At 43.5% G+C, this 20,733-nt stretch overlaps 1 protein-coding gene across 2 annotated transcripts in view; it reads left to right on the plus strand.

The window, feature by feature from the left end:
- Positions 1–7,553: 7,553 nt before the first annotated feature.
- Positions 7,554–20,733, plus strand: part of PAPPA (pappalysin 1) — a 183,562-nt gene continuing 170,382 nt past the window's right edge. For both annotated transcript variants that reach the window (XM_009475824.2, XM_087753259.1), the window contains exon 1: positions 7,554–7,950. In XM_009475824.2, coding sequence (XP_009474099.1) covers positions 7,554–7,950 — 397 coding nt within the window. The remainder of the gene's footprint in view (positions 7,951–20,733) is intronic.

Raw genomic sequence — 20,733 nt, forward strand, 5'->3', positions numbered from 1 at the left:
TTTATCATTTGCTTGATTCTCTTCTTCAATAGCAAGACACGACAGGTTTCTCTTGTTAATCCTGTTAGTACTGGCATTGGAGCAGAAATTTAGTTTAAGAAAAACATTTGGGTATGTTAAACTTTCTTGTAGATGATACCTGTGAATGCCAAAACATGGCCTGATATGTTTGAATTTTCTAGATTATTCCTGAGCCATGTATTTCCATCTGTCTGTCTGAGTCCTGCTCCTTGTCTTTCCCCATGCATACTTAGGTGCCAGCACCAGACTTTCCTTCTGGCTTTCAGAACAGCTTGTGTGGCTCTTCTGATACAGTACCGCAATGTGCTGAACTACACTTTGGGGGAGCTAGGAGTGCAGCAAGCAGAGCCCTCTTCTCCATCCCCACCTCCTGGACCCACCTCTCCTCCAGCAGCCGATGCCACCCTGCCCGAGGGAGCCCACCCAGCCCGAGGGAGCCCACCCTGGTGCGTGGGGCTGGGGAGCCGCCCCGCTGCTTCTGCTGTGTTCCAGGACAGCTGATAATGACCTTTCTCTCTTTAATGTTTTTAAAGTGATGTATGGTTAGAGGAAGACGTCAGAGCAGAGCACTGGAAGACTGATGACCTCCCATGTATCTTCTGAACAGGTACCTAGCTAGCAGAGGCCACGTATGCCTTTCCAAGGCAGCCCTCCTCCCCTCTCTGCACCCATGTACACTATTTATCTTGTGGGGGAAACATTAGTAGGTCTAAGAGGATAGTTTAGGCTCCAGAGCTCACCCAGTCCTTGACCTCTCGGCTGAGACTTGCCAATGGGGCGGTGACTGATTAACAGCAACTGCAGTGGTGTGTTTTGTGTTGTGGATACATGCCTCTTTGGGTGGAACATATCTGCTAACGTACCATATGTTTACAAAGGCAGGGGACCCCTGTGTAATAAGCAAGCCCCCATCTTTTCTGTCTTAGAGTTGTTTGACTGTCTGGTGCTGACCGATAAGTCTTTGGTTCAGTGAAATAGCCTTTTCTTCTCCCCCGTCACCCTCCCGATTTGATCTTGGCTGTTTTGGGAGCCTGAGTACTCCTGTGCATCCCAGAGATGGATTTGAGGTGGCCCCGGCAGATGTCAGGGTGGGCTCGTGGGTCCTGTCATGCATATAGCTCTCTCAAGTTACAGACTGCAGCGAGGCAGCCCAAACAAACTGAAAATGCTCAGGGGTGAATAAAGCAATGGTCCTGCACATTCCTCCTCCTGCAGGTCATAAACCAACTACCAGTATTTGCAAATCACTAGGGGATGCAAATCTCAAGGTGTTTTTCCCTTCCTGGTCAGCTGACTGCTTGTCTTGTTCCTCTTTCCTTCCCAGCCAGGTCCAATTCTCTTCGCCCAGCATTTGACTCAACCCCAGCAATAGTGGAGGACATAACTTTTGGGTGAGATGGTTTGGGAACCACATAACACATCTTGCATTCTGGAAAAATCAAGGGATCTCCTTGTGCACTCTCCTGGGTTTTACCTATTTTTTCAAGAGCAACATTTGGTATCCCCTCCTCACAGCCCCTCAGAAATTCCTCATTGGGCAAACAGTGCGGTAGCAATAAAAACGGTGTTCTGCAGTTCTGGGTTTCAGCATCCTGGCTTCATCTGAGAATCCTAAATCTCTGGGCAAACAGACTTCTAAAATAGGCATCATTTTAGTCTCCTTAAATGAGAGGGGAAAGCAAGGCAAAGAGTTTTTGTGTTCTTGTTGGGGTTTTAAACCTGTGCAAGAGGGACAACAGGGATCGAGGAAGGGCTTTTGCTATAGAGGCAATGCCAGGAGGGCCTGGGGAGGGTGCTGGGAGCTCGCTCCTGCCAAGTGTGCACAGGTGAGCCCCTCAGTCGCCCCAGTGGTGAGGGGCCGCCTGGGCATGGTGCTGTGGGTACTTGCGAGACCCAGGAGGTCCTTCCTCCTCTCAGTATCTTTTGCTTTAGGCTGTGATTTTGCTGCCCCCATCAGTCTGCTGGTTTAGGAACCTGCCTCCTTTGCCTGTGTGGTGCTCTCCTGTATCGGGATGTGGCCCTGCAGAACTGAGAGGTAAAAGGCCTGGCCCCAAAGTCACCCCACGGGACTCACTGGGGCTGCTCACATAAGCCTTGTGCATCCTCATGTGTGTGGCTTGGGTCACAGGGACATGGCCTTGGAGTGGCGACTGGGCACCGTGTAGGCAAGGTCTGGTGGTTGTTCTCCTCTTCATCACACCTGAGCAAGGATTTCATCCTGGCAGTCCATCCCGAACACCCAGAATTACAGTATACAGTCCACATTAAAATGGCCCCACTGAATTAATCAGCATTTACATGGTTTAATTGAAGAGGAAGAATGTGCCCCATTGCTTACATCATCTACAGTGTCTTTTTGCTCCCACCACAATGTTGTAGAATAGAGATTATTGCCCCACCCCCAAGAATGTATTTCAAGAATGCAGTGAAAAAAATACAAAGAATATGTAACTTTTCTGGAAATATGATATTTCATGAGGGAAATTTGAAGGATAAAGTAACCGAATTCTAGGCGAACAGGCATCAGTGTTGTTAGGAAATACAGCTCTCTGCAGGGCAGAAAAGAGTGGTATGCCAGGTTTAAATAGGAATTTATAGCCACTGACTGCAAATTACCTTATAAAATTACTGATACCTTTATAAAGTCATCAATTATATGCTTAGTCTTGATTGTCATTTATTGCACTCCTTAATTGTTCAGTAAACTTTTCTGGCTTAAATGGTATATTTCAAATTGACATGAAGCCGTTTTATTGATGTAAATTAACATAGCATGTATTTTACGTATGGGACAACTCGGGGAACAGCAGTAGAGGAGTCTCTTATCCACTAGTAAAGGCAATGTAGTGTTGCTGTTCTGATTTCTGCTCAAGTTAGTGTAGTTGCATGGAATTATGAGTATGCAGGCAATAGTTATAAAGGACCAATAAAATCAGGATTGTTATTAGTATGGAGTGAGACAATAAAGGCAGAACACAGGCTTCTAATTGTTTGTACTTTTTAAAATAGGAGGAGGAAGGACAGATAGAGAAAACATTTGAAAAACTGGAGAATTTACACTGAGTTCAAATTAGGTCTTCTGTTAAATCTTTTCCAGGGCTGAACATGTTTGACATTTTTTTATTGTTGTTTTTTCAGTTATTAGCATTTCTGCGTTTTCTTGGGCTCATGAGGAGCTGTAGCCATGTTCCACCTAACGCAACTCTGTCTCACTGTCTTGACACCAAGCGAGTGGCTCTATCTGTCTCCTAAGAGGTGCTGGACTTTATGGGATTCACAACCCGGAATGCCCAAATCCCTTTTTCTTTGAAGCTATTTTCTGCTCTTTGGGTTTCATTCCTTACTATTCTGTGGAGGCAGCGTGATTCCTATCATACCATTGTTGATTGCATAAAATATTCCCTGAATCCAACAAGTTGCATTAAAATCTGGTGTCTGGACCCTGTCTGATTCTGAACAGAGTAGCTGTTGGATTGCATTTCTGCGATCCTCAACCCAAGCCAAGTTCGGAGAGACTTGATTGGAATATCGGTGAGGGGTAAAACCCATGCAAACCTCTGCTGTGACTGATGGAGTTGTGCACAGTGAGGACAAATATGTACAAATACTTGCCCAAAATAGTAGGGCCTCAATTCAGCTGTAACTGGCAGACTTTTCAGCTCGACTTTCAAGAAACATTGTTTTTAATTGACCTTCATGTGAATAATTTGAAGAGCCAGTGCTGCTTTCCACAATGAGAGTTTCAAATGGTAGCATCTCCCATCATATGTAAAATTAGTAATTTTACTATATCATGAGTGATTAAACCTGCCCCCCAGGGAGCCAAAAATAATGCTGTGTGACTTCCTTGCCTAATTAACACAGAACAAATGTGAAAATGTGTACATTACAGTAAATTGTGTGCTAATTGGCCTTAGAGAAATACAAATATGAGGAAGAAATGGGCATATAATTTCAAACAAATTTGAGAGGTTTTGCAGTCTGCTTGCAAATAGGAGGAAAAAAAGTCGAAATTTGACAAAACCATTATTTGTTATGATTTATTCACTCAGCTCTAGTCTTGAACCTGAGAGTTATTGGCAGCTTCAGCTAAGATTCCTGCTGAGTATTTCTACTTATAATGACTGCATACAGCATGTAGCTCAATGCTATTTTTTTGGCATAATATCATAAATATCTATTTTAATTCTTGTCTCTATATGTGTATCTAGGGTTTGGTGCTTTTTTCCTTTTTCTTGTGAAAATACCTCTAGATGCAGGACAATATCCTGCTCCCTTTACTTAGGAGAATACTCCACTTGAGTTCAACAGGAGGATTATTCTCCTTGGGTAGAAACCCCTCTGCCAGAAGGCCCGTACATCACTTAAGTACTGGCTTAAGCAGAGAATAAATGTCCATCTGTGCAGGGTAGAATTTCATCTGTTGTCAGGGAAGTTAGATCTGACCCACAGACATAAGGAATCACAGATTTACTCACTATTCCTAAAATCACATCTCTTCCACTCTCTGTTCTTTATCACTCAGGACTCAAGAGTTTATGTATCGCATTTTCTTTATGCTTTTGCTATGTCTTAGAAATAAAACTGATTAAATGCGACATTCATGCTCTAGAGATAAATTCCATCGTTTTGTACTTTCTTCTGTCTTCCGTGGGTACAGAAAGCTGAGCTTTGGGCCTTTCCTTTGTAGCAAGAACACCCCAGAATCTGTTACTGGAATTGGTGTCTGATGCATTGAAGTGTTGCGTTTTGGTCACAGTGAAGCCCTTTCTTTTGCCAGTAATATTGTAAGAGATAGAAAGTCAAATATGTTCAAAATAAAATGGTGCAGTGCCATCAAATTGAAATGTTTCAATAATTTTCTTTGATGATTTCAGCCAAATTATAATGTCCCTAAGAAACATTGTGATTTCACAGAATTAGCTTTTTCCACTGGAAAAACTGGAACCCGCATTGTTTAAGTTAAGGAGCCTCCAGACTCAATGTGGGCAAAGTTCCCGGGGACTTTGAGGGAGTTGTCAAGTAGAGAAAGCAGTGTCCCCGGCAGCAGGACTCTTTCTGGTTTAGCTCTTATTTGGAGTTGAACAGGTTCACGTTAAATTTTTGAATTTTTGTTTGATTTGCGCTGTCCTCTATGTATTAAAATAGAATAGTAAAGTGCAGTACTTAAGCTCTGATCTTAAATTGTTTCTGCCGAGCAGGCACGTACGCATAAGTGTCTTTTTTGTATCCCTCTGAGTTCTTCGGGACATTTATGGGAGTTTATACCGTGGTATAGTTTGTTTCCTAGCTAAGAATTTCCTCTTCGTTGTTGAGAGGCTTAATTGCTTTGAGGTCGTCTATTAAAAACTTTGTAGATGTTGCCAGTGTTTTGTGTCTGTCTTGTAAGTAAGGCTGTTGTGCAGGGAGGGTCTGTATGGTTAGAGAGGGGCTGGTCAGCTGTAGTTCTTGTTGACTTCTGGTGGGACTTTGTGGATATATCCAAGATCTCTGAAAATGCCAATTGTACATTCTTCGGTGTTTGCAAATTAGTAAGAAACTGAAAAATCATCTCTCAGGAGCCTTGCAAGCATGCAACAACTCTTTCTCATTGAAAAATTTACTTTCATTAATTTTATCATGTATATTTTAAGTGTTAGTAGTCATAACAAACTCATACTAATAGGGTAATCTGCAAAAGCAGAAAGATTACAGTCCCAGGAAAACTGTCTTGCGTGATTGCTGTTAAAAGTTTACAGGAAAGTAAGGTGTGACAATTGTTAATTTTGAGATGGAAGAAGAGGATGATGTGGTTTACTGGGTTTGTCACTGAATTTGGTGCGATTTAACTTGGTTCTACTGGACAACTTCTGAGTGGAATAGTGTCCCATAGATTCAGAGTGTGCTACTGCTAAGTCATTTCCACTTATTAAGTACTTAGAAAAATCCTTTTTGTTGCCATGAGGGGGAGCTTTTGAGATCGTTCAAGAGTGAAAAAAATATTAAAAAAAAAAAAAAAGGGAGAAAAAAAAGAAACGTCCCAGCTCAGAAACAGAGATCTACAAACCAGCAAGCAGCCAGAATCTTACCTGTGGCTACAACTAAGCCAAGGAAACCAGGGGAGCTGAATTCCTTAGACTGAAAAATTAGCAATATTGAGAGAGGATTTTTTGACTCAACCCACCAATAAAATTAATAATTTTTTTTTATTATTATTTCAAAAAAAACAGGAGTCTTTGGAGCATTCAAAAGCCAAATCCTGCTCTGTTGCTACAGCTTCTGGAAGGCAAATGCTCTTCAAAAAGCTTCTCTCCTTTTAGCTCCTGATGATTCGATGGGGACCTTTGATGCAACATTTGGATTAGCTGCACAAAACTGCACTGAGGGGGACCACAAAAGGGGGAGCCTGGCTGATTGCATAACTTTACGAAAAAAATAAGAGGAAAAAAAAGAATTAGAAAAAGAGAGAGAGAGTGAAAAAGAGAGAAAGAAAGAAAGAAAGCAATTAAAAAATATCTGAGACTCAAGTTTCAAGACTCTTTATGTGCTGCGGAGGAGCATAAGGTTTACCAGCAAAGTGCAACGGGGAGTCTGAGAGGAGAAATAGCTTTCTCTTTTGCCAAGAAAAAAAAATAGGAATGTGTGTTTTGGACTGGACTGAGAAAGAAAGCTGGGGAGATTGCAAAAAGGGGGGTGCAGGATTTTTGTCACATTGATCCATTCATCTTGATTGTCTTCTTTAAAAAATAAATAAGAGGGGGGAAAGTGATAGGGTGAAAGAGGAAGAGAGGAAAAAAGGGGGGAAAAAGAAAACAGCAAAAGTGTTTGAACCTCTGGAGCTATCTGCTCCTTCAAGCTGATTGATTAGTCATGATCCCTGCAGTTTTAATGGGAATCATTCAATTGGGAAGGTGGAGCACCCTAGAGTAGATTAGCATATTCTTGTTTACTCATCTTCTGAGGGGCTTTTTCTCTTTTCTTTCATTTTGTGGAGAAGAAGCGAGGGGGGGAGGTTGGGGGGAAGGAGGGGGTTGTGGTTTATGTTATAAAGGAGGCCAAAAAAATAAATAGATTAGAGCATCTTTTGGGGGGGAGGGAAATCAGTGGGTCTGAGTCTTGGAGAAAGCTGGGGGGGTGGTTTTGTTTTTTTGTTTTGTTTTGTGTGTGTGTGCGAGTGTGTGTGTGGTTTTTTTAAGAAGAAAAAAAATAAAGGGAAGAAAATCCAGCAGAGAAAAGAAGAGAGAGAGGAATTCCAGCTGTGGAGGAATAGAGGAGAAGAAGACAGATAGAGGAGGAAGAACAGAGAAATACATTTCAACCAAGAAGGAGTTTTGATTTATTTTATTTCTATTTGTTTTAAGGCAAAAAAAACCCTATAAGCAGGAAAAAGAAAGAAAGAAAAAGAAAAAAAGAAAAGAAAAAGCAACTGAGAAGGGTTATAAAAAGAGCAAATACCAAGAAGGGTGAACAAGAGAAGAAAGTCAAGGCAAGGAGGAGCCCAAAGCTGGCAGATCGGGAGGATTTGCAGGGGAGAAGGGGGGGGAAGATTGGAAATGCAGCTCTGGAGTTTGCTGCTGCCTCTTGCGCTTCTCTGTACAGCCCTAGCCAGTGGACCCGAATGTGGGATGGACGAGCGCTCCCGCAGGGCAAGAAGGGACACCAGGCACAGCCGCCAGCTCCTCTACACTGCCCCGGGCACCTGTGCCACCAGGTTAGCCCGAGGAAGGCGCTCCACTGCTGGGCTGGAGCCTGGGCATGTCCCCCGCAGGAGGCAACAGCGGGAGGTAAAGGACGAAGAGGAGTCCCTTACCCCGAGCAGGGCGCTCTATTTCAGTGGACAAGGTGATCAGCTGCGGCTGAAGGCAGATATTGAGCTGCCCCGAGATTCCTTCACTTTGCAAGTGTGGCTGAAAGCTGAAGGAGGACAGAGATCTCCGGCTGTCATTGCAGGTAGGTAGTTTGTCGTGCCTGTGGCTGCAGCATCCCTTTTACATTTCGGGAGCCGGCAGAACAGCCAGCTGTAGGCGTGCGTGTGTATAGTATATGTGTGTGTACATTTAAATGTGCGTGTGTGCTTTGCAACGTACATATGGATGTGAGTGCATGTGTAAACATGCTTGGGTGCGTTTATTACATATATATTTCGTGAAATACCAGAGCTCAGCAAACTGTCTGAAAGTATATGCTCGCAGAAAAAGTTATGTAAACTTTTGAATAGGGAAATGGCAGTATCCTGGGTAGTTTCTTTATTTCTGTGTGTACGGATTAAGATGCAGATAGGAGAGGGAGGTCTTATGGTGGGTTTTTACCGAATTTTCAGGTTGGAAAATGGTAAATAGAGCATTTGAAAGTAGCTTGTATGCATGTATGGAAAGAAATGTATGTGTCTGGTGTGTGGCTGCAAAGAAATGCATATCTAAGGTCCCTATACGATTTCCTTAGTTTTATTAGCTCTTTAGTGTACTTTGCTGTTACCTTTTTGCATGTAATATTAGCATGTGGTTTCCAAAAAACTATAAAGGAACTTTTGGCTATTGTGAAACCTCAAATGAATCAAATGAGTTTATAAAGTTCCCAACCCCTCGACACTCAGCTAGGGCTGGGACTAACACTGCAGCTAGAGGATGCGTTGAGTATTTTTGTCTCCCCTTAGAAATGGCAAGTGTAACACAAATGATTGTAAGGTCAAATAGCCCTATAAAATCATTTAGTACTCAAAGCAGCTACCAGTCTAAGCTGTCTGAGCTGAACAATAATGAGGAATATTGCACTTTTCTTATTTAAATTTTATGAGCCCATCATGAATTTGGGTCCTTTTCCCCCACGTTCGTGCCCTCTCCCCCTCCCTCCTGCCACCTCCCGCTCTCTCCCTACTTTAGTGATAAAGTGCAGCAAAGTTGTCGTGAAATCGGATACTTTTCGGAGGGTTACAAACCCTTATAAATGTCGCCACATCCATCTTCGCTCTGAAGGAAGTCATAGAAAATGGAAATGCCCTTAAAAAAAAAAGAAAACAAGTCAGAAAGAGAAACGGGTATGGGGCGGGGGGGGGGGGGGGGGGGGGAAGGAAGACATGTTTTACAGTTCTTTTGGCAAGGAGATTCCCTGAAAGTACAAAGTTTCCATGTCCTAGGATGCCTTAAAGAGACAGGGAGGATTTCCCCTTTCCCTTTAACTGGAGTCACTTCCTACCAGAAGGCAGCGGATGCTTGTGCTGGTGGTACCACGGCTGCTCCTCGCCAGCCCAGCTCGCCTCTGCCTTGCCACCCTCCCTTCTGCGATTTTCTCCATCTCCGCTGCCCCATCCCTGACCTGTGTGACCGTCGTCTCTCAAGAAAGTTGCTTTGTCCTAAGGAAAACAAAAACTAAGATGAACTCAGCAGTGCATTTCCTTAAGTTTCCCCAATCCCAGCTGCTCCCCTCACTTGTGAGGAGGGGGACACGGGGTGTCTGTTGCTGCCAGGGTGGGCAGGAGGTGCTGGGCATGGGCTGGTCCCTTTTGCCTTTAGTAGGATAGGCAGATGTGTAATTTCACCGGTAAAATAATTATTTGCTTTATTTCTCCTGGCTTTCTCATACTCCACTCTCCTGGTTCCCAAGCTTAACTTAAACCCCAGGGCTCAAAGTGCTTCTCTTTCAAGTTAGGAAAGGCAGAATTTGGGTTTACATGGATCTCATCAGTGGCAAAACACATTCAGTGTATTTTTTAATGTGCTTAATCCAACACCTAAGACCCCATGTCAGTCTTTGGTGCAAGTATCTCTAATTCATACAGTGGGGAACCTAGACAAACACACACAAAGATCATTTGTAGTAAAATACTTTAATTGGATGGGGGAGCTTGGGTTGTTGCCTGTATAAAACACTTGACCCATTTTATGCATGGAAATAACATTCCACTGTGAAAAATGGAAAGAAATGCCCCAGTTTCGCACCGTAGAGCTTGCAACTCAGCTCGGGAGGACTTTGTGATTTTTATTTTATTTTTAAGCTCTTCCTCCCCTCCCCTCGCACACACTCTTGAAGAGGAGCCAGGTTTGGCTCTGTGTGTAAACACCTGGAAGAGGTCCAAGGGGAACTCACTTGGAGTACCCTCTGCACACCACAGCCTCCCAGACCCGCAGCAAGCTTAGGGAGAGATTACGCTTCTCTCAATGAGGAAATCAAGGGTTCTGGCTGCCAAAACTCTTGGCTTTCTCATTTTCACTGTTTTGGGATGTGACAGACTCAGGAGCCCTGTTCTGCCATTGAAGTTGCCTGTGTAGGACCCCACTGAACTCAAGAGCCCCTCTGGGTCTTTGCAGGGGTGCTGGGACTGGGTCAAATTTGCTGACAGTGCCAGAAGTGAGTTTCTCCCCAACTTCCAACCCAGTTGCAAAGTGGGAAACCGTGATTGTACAGATGTGAGGGACAGGGCAGGATTGACTGGAAGACACCTCTTTTTTGGAGTCCTCCTTGTATCTTCATGTACTTTCTTCCCCCCACCCTCTGTCTGTGTTGACTGCTCCCCTTCCATCTGTCCTTGCTGGCATATAAGTAGTCACCGCAAGTCGTATAGGAGCCACATATGTGCCTATAGGGGAAGCCTGTTGCGTCTGTTAAAAATTTCATGTAGGACCCGAGTTGTTATCAGCTTCTACGCCTGAGCCCTGATATAACGGAGCTCTTCTGCTAATCCAGGCTACAGGAGTTTCTGTTTCTGTCTGGAGCCAACTCTCCTTACGTCACCCTCTGCTGCAGTATTCAATTTGTTTTCATAAATGGCTAATTTTACAGCGCTGTTAAGTGGGTTCGTCATTGTGCCGGGCCATGCCCTGTCTCTGATGATAGGCAGTCCTTGGTGCCAGGCTCTGCCAATTTTCACGCTGGTTGGCAGTGATGTTATTGCTGCCCTGTTTGACTTCACTGATATCTGTTCTGGCATTTGTCAGGAAAAGCTGTTGGGAAACTGGAAGTCTGACCCATTGATCTGTGTTACGCAAAAAGCTCAGAGGCGTTTTTGGAGCTGGGCTGTGCTTCGTTTGTGCGGCTCCCGCGGTGCGGCTCTCCGGTGGAGGCAGCTCTCAGCTCGTGCGTACTTGCCTCCCTCCCTGGGCCGCATAGTTCTTGGACAAACACTCCTTGGATGTGCATACCTACCACACAGCACAGTACATCCCTCTTACAAACACACACATGTGCACATGGTATTAATCATGCGAGTTTGTGCACTTTCCCCTGTAGAGTCTTTGAATGCACCTCTAGTTGTGAAGGAAGGAGTTAAGGTCCAGACTGTAGTCAAGTTAGGTAATACCCATGCCATGCAAAATAAGACGCTTCAAAGCACCGTTGACCTTGCTTCTGTTGCAATCAAAGATATTTCAGTTCTACTGTGGAAATGCAACTCCATCCTAAGAAACAGGATCCTCCTGAGTCCCTGTCAGTGTGTTTTCTGGTGTATGGCTTAGGAGCGGGATAGCTCATGTTTTCATAGGAATGAGATGTTGACTCTTTACTGGCTGGGAGCTGAGAGGAGCGGGATGAATGATCAGCAGTGGGAGCTGGAGTAAGAAGGCATGCCTGCTCTGAAGAGTGAAAGTTATTTGTGTTTTGTTTTGCTTTTTTTTCCCTTCCTCATTTCATTCTCCTCTGTCTCTCTGTTCCTCTGCCTGCCAACAGAGAGCATGATCCCAACTTAATAAAGCTTCATATGTAAGGGAGCGCCTATGTTTTCCCAACTTCAGTCCTTGATGAACATAAAACTGCAGCAGAACCCAAAGGGAAAGAAATGCCAAAATCAGCACAGTGGAGCTCACTTAAAGCCACAGTTCTTGTGTGTAAGAGACTGAGAAACATCTGTGTTGGGGTCCAATAATTGGGCAATTATAAAGAGATGTAATTGACACTGCATAGGTCTGTTCCCTCCACAGGGTTTAAGAGTATATGTTTACTTTTGGGGGTTAATTTGGTTCCCTTCTGAAGGTTTGGAGTCTGATATTGATTTAAGTACACTTTAGGTAGAATCGGTGAGCTGGGTCCTATCCCTGGAGCTGATCCTTCTAGTGGGTGTTTTGGGAACTTGAGAACGTTTTCAGTAGAGAGTTTACTCTGAGTTTCACTGGCATTAAAAGAATAGGTAGAGAGATAATGAAGCATTTTCTCATCTTCAATAGCCTGTTGTCTTTTAATTGCATGAATTTTCTTATTTTGATCTGTAATGAAGTACAAGAATTAAGGACTATAGAATAAGTCAAACATAAAGCTTGTAGTTCTGTCGTTTAATTAGCACTGGCATGTGCCAGGTCCCAGGGTGATGGGCATGATGGGTGGAGTGGAGTAATGGCTGGACCAAAGTGACAGGAGCTTGAACGCCTGCCCAGATGCTCCTGCAGGGTCACAAGCCTTCAGTACACCGTTGCTGTTGGCTACAGGTAGCTGTGTGGTTTTGGCTTCCCTGTAGATGGGTTCAAATGATTAGCCACTTTGCGACTATGGATCTGGATAAGGCTTGACTAATAGGCCACTGAAAAAATACAGCATGGCTTGTCATTTACTAAGTATTTGCATTTGAACAGCACATTTCCTTCAGCCTGCAGAAGCTGGGACAAGAGTCAGAAACTGGAAAAGAAAAAGAATTTTTCTTTCCATAAGACTTCCAATTTTAACTGGTCTTGTTCTTTTGACCAGCCGCACACTAGAGTCAGAACAGCAAAGTTAGAAGAAAGTTGTTGTTTTTTTCTTTTTTTTCTTAAAGCACATGTAGGCTGCTCTAATTAATAAAATGGTAATAAAAGAGGGAAATTTGACTCTATGTGTGTGAAGGGTGGTAAATTTAGATTCCTAAATGATGTATGGCTGTCTCCTGTAGGCATGGAGATGTGTCCCAGGCTGAGCTCACCTCTCCAAGCTTCATTTCAGCCTGATTTATTTCAAGCCAGCCTGTTTCAGTTAGAAAAACTCGTGCGAGGCAGAAAGCAAGCTGAGGGTATGGTGTTTGGAGAGAGAGCGGGAGCAGGGCTTTCCTCAGGGATTTGTGAAGACGCTGGAGAAGCGCAGAGCAGGGCTGCGGCGGGCGGGCCTTGATGGTGAGGGAGAGAAGAAGCCCTTGGAGAGCCTTCGCACGCTAAGGTATTGTGGAAAGAGAGACTCAGTTGGTGATTCAGATGCCTGAAAGTTATCACATCAGGTTGAAGCTGCTCTCCGGGTCCCCACATCACCTCCCCACGTGGCACCAGGGGAGCGCTGCAGATGGCCAAGGGGATCCCAAGGCTGAGTGGAGGTGGAGGTGCCCAACATCAGCCTCAGCCACACGTGGCATAGTGAGGGATGCACTTAAATCCCAAATCCCAGAGGTCTCACTGAGCGCTGCAGCAGCTGGGAGGGGCGATGCTGGCTCCCCAGGAATCCTAACCCAGACCCTCCCACAAAGGTAGGTGCCACTCACCTTTCTCATGAAGAATGGGACAGGTCTCCACTTTCAAAGTGGGTCCAGGAATTTGCTGATGCTGCTCCACAAGCTTCGTATGTTCGTTAGCCTTTGCCAAGGGCAGGAGAGGTCCTTGGCCGGGTGCATTGAACAGCAAAGAACTGAACTGCCAGCGGGCACCTCCCTGGTCACTGGGGCCCGACCCCAGTAAAACACAGCAGGGGCATAGCAGCTGGGTGGAGCATGGATTTTTGGTGTAGAAATGCCATCTTTGGAGCCTGGATCTGGCTCTGTCAGGCCATAAATGGCAAGCTCCTCAGGTCTGTTGCAAGAGAGGTGCAGCCATGACGCCTGCCTGAGCAGCTTTTACACAAAAATACTGCAGGACCAATAGGTTTTAGGTGCTCTCAAGACCACAGGATTAACTGAGCGCTTTCACCTTGGATTTTCATTGCTCATGCTGGCCTGAGACAGAAAAAAGAGCCAAAATATAGTGGCTTTTTTTGAAAAAGGCATATTGAAAAAACAAAAATAAACCCTTCCATGACTGGGGTCAGCTGAAATGTTTCTGTATAATAGTTTTGCTTCCAATTTTAGCCGTTGTTTTTTCAGCTCCTCTTTTCTTTTCTCTGATAGAAATTATAGGAACAGAAGCAGAGAAGGGACCACCTGGGTTGCCAAATTCAGTCCCCTGCAGTGTCAGGGATATAACAGCAGATAATTAGTCCAAACATTCATAGAATATCCACTTTGTAGGTTCTGATATAGCACAGGCCACAGAAAATTTCCCAATGCTCTGCTATAAACCAAAGATCTTTAGCTAAGACCAAGAGTCACTGCTATAATGTAAGACAGGAAAAGAGAAGGACAGATTGACAACATCTTAAGTACCTAAAATCCAAAGCATTGGTTTAGTAAAGTGTCAAGTATGAGAAAGAAAAACATTTGCTGGCAAAAGATATCAGCTTTCTTATTTTCAGAAAGTTAAAAAAGAATCAGGTGTTTTGACAGTTATGAAACTTCTATTGAAATTTTAAGTTAGAATATTTGCCAAAACTGATCCTTTCTCACAGATAGTCTGTTTTGATTAATTTCCCTTTTTCCTGAGAAAAATATTTTATCAAATATTTCCCACCCTTCTCCAGTCTTAGTCTGTGTGGCAGTTCCTACATCGAGTCATACTAAGAATGAACGCGTTCACTTTATTACAGTTTTACTTCTTCAAATCTTGTATTCCAGATTATTCTGAAAATGCATCAGAAAAATCTCGTTTGATCAAAACCCTCTACATTTTTCTCTCCACTATATTAGTTAGTCTAATATCTTTTTCTTCATTTAACCTCCTCTCTCAATACTACTAAATTTTTCATCTAATACTTCCTTTACATGATCGGTATATATTGCTCTTTCTATTTCAGACATGCAAAATATATTGGACTTCTCTGTTTCCTAGGTTCTGGGCATTTGCTTCATGCATTGTTCTGGGCACAGAACAATTGACTGTGCTGTCCTTTTTGTTTGTTTATTTTCCCCAAAACGAGACTTCTAAAAATGAAGGTGTACCTTTCTTCTGACCTTATACTTACATTGCTCTATGGGCATTTCCCTACCTTGGGGTAGCTGACATCTGGATATATTTCTTAGTTTTATTTCAGCTTTCTGCAGAGAAGAAATACGTGAATGTTCTTCTGCTAATTTCTGCTTGTCCCTACATTTCTCTTCATTTTCTCTGGTGTGAGCATGCATGCACATATACACACACAATTTCCAAAGCACCTTTGATTTTTTTCCTAGATCAATAGAGCATTTAAACTCCAATGATCAAGGAAGAGCAGCTTGTTTATTTCCCCATATATTCTGACACAAATGGCAGATCTTGTAAACTGCTTTGATTTTATGTTAGTGCCTATTATAAAGTTTACTCTGCCCAAAGCCATCCATGAAGTCAAAGTACTCTTACTCTGAACATGAGCAGGGCAGAACTTAAAAAGGCAAGTTAAAAAAGAGAACAAGAGTGAATATCTTATCCCAGAATTTTGCTTTCTGCTATCCTTGTTCATAAGGATCAGAACAATTTGCTTAGTTGAGGACCGTTCAACATCCATAAGGTTGCCAGCACTAAGTGAGAGTGCAGCATGTATCATAGTTAAAACCGAACAAATATAAATACGAGTCAGACTATCCCTTCATGAGAATGGGGCTGGCTTCATGATGTTAGATTTATGCAGGCAGCATGGATTCGATCCTAAACCTGTTCAAGATCATGAAAAAATACCATTGACCCTGACTGACTCTGGCTTAGGCTCTGGTTTCAGAGTCTCCTGCACCCCTCCTCTACAGACTGGACCCTTCCATGGTCCTTGCTTTAACATCCTTTATTTTGCTGTCCTTTCTTGCTCTGGATACAGGAGAAGAAAAATTGTGAAGCCCTAATGTGAGAGAAATTGGCCAGGGGAAGGGGGCATGTTTGTTTTAGTTGTTTTTGCTGTACTCTAAATCCCACTTTGGCCTCTGTTTCTTTCAACCTTTCTCTCTTTTTTTTTTTTTTTCCCCCAGTGGTAAAAAGAACACTTATTCAAAACACGCTGTCCGGTTTTCTGTTTTGCTGGGTGATGTAAGTGTGTAACTTTCCCATCCAATCTCTCCACCCTCTCTTATCACCATCATAGTCTCAGTTCTTTCTCTGTTCTCTGGTGTCCTTGATTTCCCTGTCTTTCCCTTCTTCCTGCTCCGCACAGTTGCTGGTTTCCTCCTCCCTAGCAAGCATGTGCCGTGGGTAAACCTGCGCTCTCTGTAGCTCTCATCTTCTTTTGCCACAGGAGGGTGGTGTCCCCTCCTTGCAGACCAAGGGTGGCCACCAGGTTGGTGGCTTCAGCCAGCTCGTGTTGGAAGTGCTGTGGGAACATAGGGTAAGCAGGCTGTCTGTCTGTGTGCTTAGTCAGGCATATGCTCATGCATATTTTCTGGGAATTATTGATATTGTTCTGTTTAATATCCATCCTAGCTGTACACAAACAAGGAGCGAGCCGTTGTTCTCACAAAAAGGGAGTGAGGGTGAAGTGAAACTGAGAAGCATCTGGAATTGGCCTGGTGAAGCAGCATGTGAGAGATATGATACCAGCTCATGAAAGCAAAAGCATTGCTGTGTTAGAGAAGAAAACTGCTCTGTTCTTTGCTGATTAACTCCTGGGGTCTGGTAGGCTTTCCTTGCGTCCTCCTTTTGAGTGATACTTAGGGCTCTTTTATCTCTTCTTCCTCCCCTCTGCTGTGTTTTTCCTCCTTTTCCTTATCTAATTTATTGTCTCTTTATTTGCTTTAAATCACTTTCCCATATGGATTTCTCTCCTCTGACCCATCTTCCCCTCCCTCATCTGATTCCCAGGAGTCTTCTGTCGTCATGGAATTGGGAGAAGAGCAGTCCTGTTCCCGACACCGAGCATCAGCTGCAGGCTCCTTTCCTCCTTTGTTTTCTTCCTTGCCTATTCTCTGTTGTTAGTGTTGGAAGCATATTCACAAAGATCATCCATTGGATTGAGGAAAGAGATCTTATCACCATTATTTTGTTTGTTTTATTTAAGACAAAGAAATGGAAAGGAAAGGCCTTCACTGTTACCAGTGTTACTTAGTTTTAAATGTCGGGTTTTTTTTCTCCTGTTCTAATGTATCTCAGTATGGTTATTTTCCTTTATCGTTGCAGTAAGGTTGCGGTTTTGCAGTCCTGATAACTGCCTCAAGACATCCCGCTGATGGTGGTGATAAGTTTCTCAGGCGTGAGAGAAAATTGCCCTTAAAATCAGGGAAACTGAGGAATGGAGGGATGCTCTGATTTGTCCAAGATTGGCAGTGTGTTGGTCACAGATCCCAGCAGGCTTGGCCTTTTGTTAAACTCTTTTTTAGGGGTGATGATAGTTATTCCTCAGCCTGGGTTGTTCTCCATGTGAAGTCAACACACCCTAATTCCTGTAGGACGTCTCCTTGTAGCTGTGGATGGTTCTTTGCTGCGTAATTGTACTGAGCTGATGGTGGTTATGAAGTCTTTCACCTGGTGTCACACTGTTGAAAGCACTGGTAACATGGGCAACGGGTGAAGAAGGCAGCTGGCATTTGTGACATGAGCTCTTTGGACATGGCAGAAAATCAGATGGTCTGGAATTAATATCTCTGACCTAGACATGCTGGTGATGTTTGAATCAGCATGAATTATTGTATTTCTCAAATGGAACGGCGTATGAAGCCCATAATGGTAGAGAAAAGCAAATATCACCAAAGCCCCTTAGTTCAGAGTGCTCTTATTTAAATTGGAGTACTTTGATATTTTTGATACATCTGCACATTGATTGATATATTGATTTGCTGAAACAGCCTGTAAAATATGTAAGTTGTAACTGCCAAGCATGTTCCTAGGAAATGCTGAAAAATCTGTCTCTGGATATCTCAGGTTATTAATTAAGGGCAAAAATAACTCATTTATCCCATAGTTAAATATGCACCAGGTGAGTGGTTGCAGACAGTGCTTTGCACACAGCATGTGAGTGCCCCAGACTGTTTTGGGGAGGGGGTCATCATCGAGTGCATGCTCTCATGGCTAAACAACCAGTGTTTCTGTCGGGGGCATCATCAGGGAGGCTGTACATTGTACAATCCACACAATTTTGTTCTGAATTCAGCAGAATCTGTGCTTGTACAGGCTGGGGTGCTAAGGCTGAAATCTGGAGCTTGCATTACTACTGTCTTACATTGCATCTGTCTTGTGGATAAACAGAGCAGCCTCTCTGAGGTCAAAACAACACCTTTCACCAGTGATAATTTAATGGGTATTATTTTCAGTGTAAACTAGACAAGAATTGGAAGCCTCCTGTGCTGTAGCTCATGAATGGAGATGTTCGGGGAGAAAAGGAGTACTGGGAGAAAAAGCAAATGTTAACTAAATGCATTACGCACACGATTTTGAAACATGTACTTGGCAGAGGGAAGGGTGAGCAGTACAAGCCAGATTCTGCTGTTGAACACACCAATGTAAACCTAGAGTAACTCCTTTGGAGAGGAAATCAGAGGGGCTGCTCCAGACCGATGAACGTGTAGAATTTGAGGCAGAGACAGAGTGCATGCAATGGGGAAAATGAACAAGCTGAGAAGTGGATGTCATAGAGAACAACCTCCAACCACCGTCACCACTGTCAATGGTTTAATTTGGGTGTGTAATGGTTATGGTGATGCAGTGGGAAACATTTGTACAATGTGAGGTTGTTTTTACTTTTGGGAGCATTTTCTGCATATACCTATCATAATCCCTCTAGACTGTGAAATTAGGCCATATACCGTTTTTACAGTGAGCCCTTTGTGTTTCTGGCAACAAACACTTCTGAACTCTGCTCTCCAGTCTTGTGGCCCTAAACTCCTTCACCCCCTCCCATACTGTCCTGTCTCCAGCAATAATATCCCCTCCTCTGTTTATAAACAAACACCCTCAGAGGAAGTTCACAGGAAGAAGAGTTAGTTAATGAAAATCAACCATGCACTCAGGTCCAGGCTGTGGGTTGGAGCCAGCAGGGTTGCTGGATGTTTCCTACTCTGCATCTGCTTGTAGGAGTTTCTTCGATGAGATGTTTGCCTGTCCGTCTAACTACGCGTCTTTCTGTTCTTTGCCCTTCGTCAGGGAAAATATGATAAAAGAAGGGAGTAAAATTATAGTCTCCATTTGCTTTAAAATCAGCGTGGACAGTATTTGGGAACCCTGAGCAGGGAGGCCAGCTTCAATGAACTTCTAGAATTTCTTCTGGATAAATCCACTGATTTTGTCTTGGTTTTTTTTGTTTTGATTTGTTTTGCTTTTTTTGGGGTTTTTTTGTTTGTGTGGTTTTTTTTTTTTTTAAACACTGTAATCTAGATTCTGGCTCCTGGCAAAACTGTTGCTCTTGAGTTGTGCAAATGCTGTAAAAAGACTAAAATAGCCCAAAGGATAATTGTCCTACTATAGTCTGAGCATGAGGCTGGTGCATCTGGTGCTGCACATCATTCTCACAGAATCACCAGCTTAAGGAGGTAGGAGTGAGCAGGACCCAAGGAAGTAGATAACATGGGACTGTGTAGTCCCCATGAGCTCTGGAACAAGGGACAGATGGGCATGGTAAAGGTGCTGTCAGCTGGAAAACACAAAATGCTTTAACTTGCTCCAGAGGTCCCCCAAATCCCTTACAGCACAGGGGGAACCCAAGTCCATTTTCTTGTGACTGTTCCTGGGTTGTGCCTTTAGTACTGCACCTTGGTGGTCTCAGATAGGAGATGAGGCAATTATGTGTTTTTTCCTTCCAGGAGACACTCGGATCCTCTAAAAAGCCTTTTTGGCTACTCAAAATGCATGGGAAAATCATCAGATAAAGAAGAGCTCTGAGAATGAGGGAGGCAGCACTGGTCAGGGCTGTGGTTCCTCACTTGTGTTCCACATTGTGTGGTATCAATGCAGTGCTCATGTCACCCTTCCAGGCTCCCCCTCTTCCATAAGGAGTGTCTTTGGAAAATGGGAATAAGGGATTTTTTTTACAGATATAATAGATGTGAAAGTTGTGGTCCCACTTTTAGTTCCAAGACCTTTGAAGTTTTAGATGTATTACAAAAGGTCTCCAGTGCTGGCAGAATCTCCACACCTTAAAATGTGATGGTTTAAAATAGTCTTATCTGTTGCTTTTTGTTGAAAGAGCGGTTTCTCTTATTGTACAAATATTTTCTGGTATGTAATTAATACTTACCTGTAAGACTATTCCAGTGCGGTCTCTTCACCTCCCACCCCAATGAGGGGGAAGACAGTCAGAAATGAGCATTCTGTATTGCAGCATGGACAAAGTTTATCAGTTGTTGCACAATCCCTTTGCCTGTGAACAGATTAAATAAAGAAGGGGGGCGGGGTGGTGGTGGAAATGGACCTGATTTATACTGGTGAACTTTCTCCAAGAATTCTAGGATAACTGTCAACAGTTTCTCCTAGGAGCAAAGTTGAACGATTCATTCTTGCCCTTTGAAGAGCTCTGAATTAATGAAGAGCAGAGTATCTTCTGCTCTTTGCGCTGGGAAAGACTGGAATTCCCCAAAGTCCTCTTGCTAGAGATGGTTTAATCAAACAGACTGTTTACATTCTGTGTCTCACCAAAGGCAATGCTCAAACAGGGGTGGTCTTCAGCTATACACTGTAATACTAGGGGTTTATTTTATTTTATTTTGAACATCAGCATACCACCAGTTTTACTGGGAAATGGCCATATCGAAACACCTGCAGGCTCCATGGAACAGGCCAGAGAGGGAAGCAACAGTAGCTGCATCTCACAGAGGCAAAA

This window comes from Nipponia nippon, unplaced genomic scaffold (genome assembly GCF_047370975.1).
Source record: "Nipponia nippon isolate SJK-2023a ecotype South Korea unplaced genomic scaffold, ASM4737097v1 scaffold_16, whole genome shotgun sequence".
Taxonomy (NCBI): domain Eukaryota; kingdom Metazoa; phylum Chordata; class Aves; order Pelecaniformes; family Threskiornithidae; genus Nipponia; species Nipponia nippon.